Consider the following 7,405-nt stretch of genomic DNA (forward strand, 5'->3'; position numbering starts at 1 on the left):
TGATATAGTTTCAAGTAAAAAATATTTTGAAAAGCAATATCAATCACAATCTCAAACTCTGCCTTACATAAACCCTTTTCATATTACAAACTCTCATTAAAACATTACTCATGGAGGAATAACGAGTTTTGAATATTGTTGATGATCCATAATTTATGATATTTGAGATAGAAAATATACTTTTAATCATAGTTTCTAAACTCAATTAAACCCGTATGGATTGACTAAAAAAACCCAAGACTCAATGCTTGACCCGAATCAGGTTTCTAGTTAAGCCGAACAAGATAATAACCTAGTGAAATTTGATTGACCTAACTGAGTTTTTAGTGATCCAATTAACCTAACCAACCTAACCGAGTCCACACCAAATAAATTAGGAGAAAAAAGAACAACATTGTTTTAGTTAAAATAATTGACTTAATAACCCATGAGTTGATCCAATAATCTAGTAATCGAGACTCTATTTGAGTTAATCAAGATCTATCAAGTATGCTCCTAACTTTCTTCACACAAGATAAAAATAAACTAATTAACTCTTAACAAGTGTTAATACAATATGCTTTTCATAAAAACCCCTTTCACACCATGAAATCTTCCAAAAATAGGAAAAAATAGTCAAAATATCAACTAATACAGCATGCTTTTCATTCAATATATAAACACTAAATTATTGAGTCGTGTTATGTTGCGGGTCGGGTAAATTATTTCTTGAATGTAAAAAAATATTTAAATGTTGCCAATGTTTTTAATTTTTTTCTAGTGGATAAAAATTTAAATTGTGTGGGGAATGATCTAAACTAACTCGATTGATTTTGCAAGTTTAATAACAACATGGACAACCCGTAAAAATATAATTTGGCTTAGAAAAAAAATTCAAGATGATATTTTTTTAATATTAAGATAAAAATATATTTGATTGACTTGGGTCATCCTTAGTTAACATGTTAAATTCATGACCCGATTTATAAGACTATGATAACCTTATAGAAAACAAATCAAAACAAATTATGAAGTCTAATTCTCAATCAACCAAATGTTGAAGGATAAAATTGTAAAACAATCAGTTTAAAAAAGGACTTAAAAAAGTGAGCCGATTTAACCTATCAAACCCATGACCCGGGTCATAAGACTAAGATAACTCAATTGAAGATAAATAAAAATAAATTATGAAGTTCAATTCCTAAACAACTCAATATTGAAGGATGAGATTAAAAAAGAAATCAATTAAAAAAATAACATAAAAAATTACTCAAGTCAATCCGCCAAAACCATGACCTGGGTCATGAGAACCTAGGTCAAGAGATGAAGATAACCTTGTAGATTTTTTTTAAAAAAAAATCTGATTTAACCCGTCAAATCCTCGACTCTGGTCATGAGATTAAGATAAACCCATAGACAAAAAATCAAAATAAATTATGAAGTTCAATCCCTAGTTGACCCTGCCAGACCCATTATTGAACAATTAAATTTATAAAAATTCTAATTAAAAAATTACATAAAAATAAGTCAAATCAACCTACGTTAACTCGTTAAACACTATTCTTAGGTCACGAGGCTAGGATAACATAATAAAAAGCAAACGCAAAGAAATCATGATACCTAATTCCAAATGAAACAAAATATTAAATGATAAAAATAGGGGAAAAGTCAATTAAAAAAAGAAAAAATAGTCAATTAGATTAATCAGTAAAATTGTGACATGGATCATAAGACGGAGACAACCCAATAAAAAAAATCAATGTTGAAGGACTCATGATCCGGGTTATGAGATCAACATAGCCTCCTAGAAAAAAATAATCAATTTAACCAGGGTTAAAATGAAAAAACACGTGTCCCTGATAATAAGACTAAGATATCCCTATAAAAAAACATATCAAAATAGATTATCAAGCTCAATTCCAAACCGAGCCAATATTGAATGATAAAATTGAAAAAAGTTACAATAAAAAAAAACACAAAAACTAACCTGAGTCAACTCAGGTTAACTTGTTAAGCAATATTTCCGGGTAATGAGGTTGGAATAACCAAATAGAAACAAAACAAATCATGAAGCCTAAATTCCAATTAACCCAATAACAAAAGATGAAATTAGAAAAAAAAAAATTCGTTAAGAAGAAAAAAAACCAGAGCCAATTAGGTTAACCTACCAAACCTATGATCTGTGTCATGAGAGTGAGATAACCTGATAAAAAATAAATCTAATAGTAAAAGATAAAATTAAAAAAAACATTGATTGAATAAAAAACAAAGCAATTGTGTAAATAAGGTCAAAGTAGGGTTTTCATTGTGGATTACTATAGTAAAAACCCCACATATTTTAGTGTATTTACTAGTCTATTGGCTTGCACTTTGTCACATGTGAAACCAATTTTTTTTTAAATGTAAAAAAAATGTTAAGGGCAAGAAGAATCTTTTGATAATGTTATTAAACCTAACCTAGCGAGTTAATCTTAAAACCTCCCGACTTAGCTCCTTGTTTAACTCAAGTTTCCAATTAAAGATCACGATAGCTATCCTGACTTAAATCGATCAATTTCATGGGTTCAAATACAACATTGATGATCGGTAAAAACATGACTTAACTTTTAAAAAAACTTTAAGATGATGATTTATTTTTAAAAAAAATATATTGAGACAATGACAGGTTGAATTGACCTTATTCCTCCCATCACTCGTGTCATGATTTTGGGTTTAATAATTTTTAATAAACTTTTTTATTTAATTACTTGATAAAAATAGATGCTCATAAAATTGAGCATCAACATAAAAACAGACACTTATTTGAGACTAATAACCCTATAGAAAGCAAACAAAAATAAATCATGCAGTTTATTTCCTAAACAGTCCAATATTAAAGGATAAAATAAAAAAATAAATTAAAAAAAAAGCATATATGGTCGGTGGGTAAAATCATCAAACCTGTGATCGGGTAACCCGGGGTAGCACACCAAACCTATAAATCGATTTATGGACTCCATTGAGATTATAATTTGTTTTTTTCAAAAACCATTTTTTATTTAACTCTATGATAACAAAAATAGATGATCGCAAAATCAAACACCAACCCAATACTGAGATATTTTTTGAGACTACGATAACTTTATAGAAAGTGAAACAAGATCAATTATGAAATTGAATTCCCAATTAACCCAATATCTAAGGATGAAATAAAAAAAATTAAAAACAAAAAGTTAAACTTGTCAAACATGCGAACTAGGTCAACCAGTCAAATCTGTGAATAGGTTTATGGACTTTATAAAGTTTAATAACATGGGTTTTCTCTGAAACTATTTTTTCCAACTATTTGAGAAAAAAATAGACGATAAAAAAAATTTAAGTTCAATTAAAAAAATAAAAAAGACACCCCACCAAACTCATAAACTAGAGCAACCGGGTTACCTTGACAAACCCACAATCCACACTAACTATATATAAAGATAAAATAAAAAGAAATAAATTATGAAATTCAACTATCAACCACTCCAATATTAAAAAATAAAATCAACAAAAACAAACTTAAAAACAATAGAACAAAAAAAAAGAAGCAAAAGAAAAAGAAGAAGAAGGTGAAGAAGCAAAACACTGTTATCTATGATGCAATGAGTGTGGGTGAATAGTAGTTTTCACACCCTTTAGTTTTTGTTACTTTATAAAATTTAATAATATAATTTTTCTCAAAAACTATTTTTTGTAACTATATGAGAATAAATAGATTATAAAAAAGTTAAATTAAATTAAAAAAGAAAAAAAAAAGACACCCCACCAAACCCATAAATTAGGACAACCTGTGTTATTGTGGCAAATTTGCAAACCATGCTAACTCTATAAAAAAGGCAAGATAAAAAAACAAATTACGAAGCCAACCACCCTAACATTTAAAAATTAAATTGAAAAAAAAAATTGAAAAAAAAATTATAACAAAATTTCAACAACAAAAAAAAATTAAAGAAAAAAAAAACATCATAGATTACTATTGTAATTCACAATGCAATGAGGAGAAAAAAAATAGACTATAAAAATTATCAAATTTAATTAAAAAAAACACCTCATCAAACATGTAAGTCGGGACAACCAAGGTTATAATAGTAAACCCACAAATCATGCTAACTCTTTAAAATAGTAAAATAAAAATAAATAAATTACGAAACTAAATTCTTAATTATTTTAATATTTAAAAATAAAACCAACAAAAATAATTTTTTTTAAAAAAATTATAACAAAAATTCAATACTAAATATATATAAAAGAAAAAAAAAAGCAAAATAATTTGTAATCTCCGGTGTGTGTAATGAGTATGAATGAATAATAAGTTTTTGCACCTTTATTTTTGTTAATTAATAATAATAATAACAAATCACCAATATAGCCATTTCTCATTTTGACCCTAAGCATAGATTTTTATAATAATTTTCTTACCAAGTCAGTCAGTCAGTAGACAACTTCCCTTTTTTTTCCATTCTTCTATAAATATGCCATCCCCGCTCCGTTTCTTTCTCCTCCTCTCCTTCGTGGCAGGCGCCTTCTCTCTCTCTCTCTCTACATATCTTCTGCTTCAGGTACTTCTCTCTCTACGTATATCCGTACGTATGTACATACTTGCCTTTATACGATTGCTAATAAGCAGATCTATCCTTGCTTGCTAATTGAAGTGTAGATCAGATCTAGTTTAGGTGGCTTACTTCGCTGTTTTTATTTCTGAGCTGTTATTGATTTTATTTTTTTAAAATAATTCGGGTACTCACTGTTTTTCTTTGGAAATTAAACCTTGTTAGTTTTTCAGTGTTTTAATGGGAGATAAGATGAGTTTTTTTATTGTTTAAGACCTGATTCTGATGGATTTTGTTTTTAAAAGGCTTTCGTCTAGATCTGTAATTCCTTCTGTTTGGTTGCTGAGAAAGTTGAGGAATATTAAAGAATTCGAAACAGATTTGAATCTTTCCACCTTTTTTTAGCTTTTTTGTGAAGTCAATTTGATTTTAAATATTTTTTCGTGATTTAATGGGGTATTTTTTGTTTTAATTAGATCAGAGTGATTTATTTTATAGTAATTACTTGATTTCTAAGATTTATTTCTTGAAAATGGACAGGCGTTCTACTGCTGTGAATATATTGTTACAAATTTGAAGATGATGAATCAAATCAGTCTTCAGCAGAACGCCATTAGTTGTTGTGATGAGAGAAGAGGTTTGGTTTCAATTTCTGATTCCAAGGGTCTTGTTGTTTGTCCAAAGCCTCGGCGAGTAGGAATTCTGGCTAATAATCCCATTAGGCCTTTGAGATGGCCCGTGAGGTATGTAGTTTTTGGTGATTTCTGCTTTTTTTTTAATTAGGTTATTCAGTTGTTTTGCGACTCAGGATGATTTTAATGTGTGGAAATTGTTTTTAATGACAGCCATCAAGCCGAAGTGGGTGATTGGAAAGCTGGGGCGGAGCTTCTGGACATTATTCTCATGAAGGTAAACTGGTGTTGTCCTTTTTGTGTGGAAGTTAGGAAGACATTTGTGTAGTAGAAGTTGATAATTTTGACGTATGCTTATGATGTTGTTGATGCATAATCCTTTATTTGGGAGGCATCTGAACTCAATTTCTTTTCCTTTTGGTGAGGGTGCTTTGCTGTTGTGGTTGTTGAATTTGATTATGTTGAACTTGTTTGCTGGTCATTCAACATTTTTATACATGGAGAGGAATCTGCAGGCTGTATTTCATGTTACGGGTTTGTTTTGACTTGACTATGATCTTGGTGTTAACAGGAGGGTCATGAGCCAGATCATTCTGCTACCCAGGTGGTCTCATCGCCACCTCCATTTTTTTGTGGGTCTCCTCCATCCAGAGTAGGCAACCCATTAATTCAAGATGCTAGATTTGGGGATGATAAACTCACTCCAATGTCACCATTGTCCATTCCATCTCCTTCAGGTTTATCTTCTCCATCATCATCTGCACGCAAAGGAGGGTGTGCAAGAATGAAGTTTGGGCTTAAGCCAGCCATGGTTAGAGTAGAAGGATTTGATTGCCTCAACAGGGATCGCCAAAATTCCAGCATCCCTGCTGTGGCTTAGAACTCGCAAAATCAAGTGTATATAGAAGGGAGCTAAATCGCTACCAGAGTCACAAACACAGCAGATTTAACAAGAGGAGTTTTGAATCATTTTGCCGAGAGTCTTGAGAAATGCCCCTAGTAGTGTATATATGATATATGTTTTCTCCGGTGATCATTGCTAATATCTTGTAAGTAGTTTGATTGATTGAACAAAGAAGAGAGGTCAAAACCTTGTGTTCTTGAGCAAGGTTTTGAGAGCATAGCTCATTGTAATATAAGGTAAGGTGGGCTAGTAGTGGGAGGATCGTTTGATTTCTTTTGATGATCACCATGAAAAAAATCCTGTATAGAGCCAATCGGTGATTGAATTTTGATCATTTACCCTGTGATTGTATATTGGTAATTGTCAATGAATTGGTCCGCTCCTGGACGCTAATCTCTTCCTCTTATCAACTCAAAAGCTGCTTCTACTTATTTTTGTATGTCAAGTATATTCTGGGGTAAAAGCGAAGCTGGATATTTTGCTTCCTTAGTTGGAACTCCCATGGTCACGGTCTTTCGAAGATAAATCAAGCTGGGCATGTAATCTTGTTCTAGTTTATAACCATCGTCAAGCTCTTGACCTCTTCAGCATCAAGTTCAGGTTTCGCATATACTTGAAAAGAATTAAATGCTTGTGGAGCCAGGTACGCAGAACTCCTTTCTAATGCAAGTATATGGTAGGTTTGTTGGTCGATGTTGGATTGATTGCTGTTGCTTGGGGGGCTGTACATTTAACTTTCATTTCAACCACCTGCCTAAATAGCCACTAGTTTGGGTTGCCCAGTAGCTGATTATTATCCCATCAAAAGGTTACCTTTAAATACTCTTTTAAGTGTTCGAGATCATGATTTTTAATTTTTTTATTTAAATTTAATTCTTTTTATATAAATGATGTCTTGATATTAAAAATTATTTTTTTAAAAAAAATATTATTTTAATACATATCTGAGAAAAATAATAATTTGAACTACAACTACTATTACACTTTCAATTAGGGGTGATCATTTTTTATTCGGTTCGGTTTTTATAAAAAAAAAGTAACCAAACCAAATTTTTTATAAAAAAACTGAAACTGGTTCAAACAGACCGGTTTCGGTTCGGTTCTGTTTTTTAGGACAAAAACTGGTTAAAACCGGTTTGGCTCGGTTTTTTTGGTTTGGCTTGGTTTTAGCTCGATTTGACTCGGTTTTTGCTCGGTTTTTTCTAGTTTGGCTCGGTTTTTTTGGTTTGGCTCGGTTTTTTTTTTTATTTTTTGTTCGGGTTCGGTTCGGTTTTTTTGGTTTCAGGCTTATAAAACCAAAATCGAACCGGTCGGTTTTTTCA

General features: G+C 30.9%; 1 protein-coding gene across 1 annotated transcript; it reads left to right on the plus strand.

Annotated features, from left to right (window-relative positions):
* Nucleotides 1-4,424: 4,424 nt before the first annotated feature.
* LOC7477425 (uncharacterized) lies at nt 4,425-6,500 on the plus strand. The gene is made up of 4 exons (XM_002305781.4): nt 4,425-4,556; nt 5,088-5,290; nt 5,393-5,456; nt 5,751-6,500. The coding sequence occupies exons 1-4, from the start codon at nt 4,470-4,472 to the stop codon at nt 6,057-6,059; spliced, it is 663 nt and encodes a 220-aa protein (XP_002305817.2). The 5' UTR covers nt 4,425-4,469; the 3' UTR covers nt 6,060-6,500.
* Nucleotides 6,501-7,405: the final 905 nt, after the last annotated feature.

This window comes from Populus trichocarpa, chromosome 4 (assembly GCF_000002775.5).
Source record: "Populus trichocarpa isolate Nisqually-1 chromosome 4, P.trichocarpa_v4.1, whole genome shotgun sequence".
Lineage (NCBI taxonomy): Eukaryota > Viridiplantae > Streptophyta > Magnoliopsida > Malpighiales > Salicaceae > Populus > Populus trichocarpa.

What these genes read in the sequence shown, in the direction of transcription:
- LOC7477425 (XM_002305781.4), top strand. Translation starts at nt 4,470, where the DNA reads ATGCCATCCCCGCTCCGTTTCTTTCTCCTCCTCTCCTTCGTGGCAGGC. An exon ending in CCTTTGAGATGGCCCGTGAG is followed by an intron (nt 5,291 to 5,392) that starts GTATGTAGTTTT and finishes TTTTAATGACAG; the next exon opens with CCATCAAGCCGAAGTGGGTG. An exon ending in TGGACATTATTCTCATGAAG is followed by an intron (nt 5,457 to 5,750) that starts GTAAACTGGTGT and finishes TGGTGTTAACAG; the next exon opens with GAGGGTCATGAGCCAGATCA.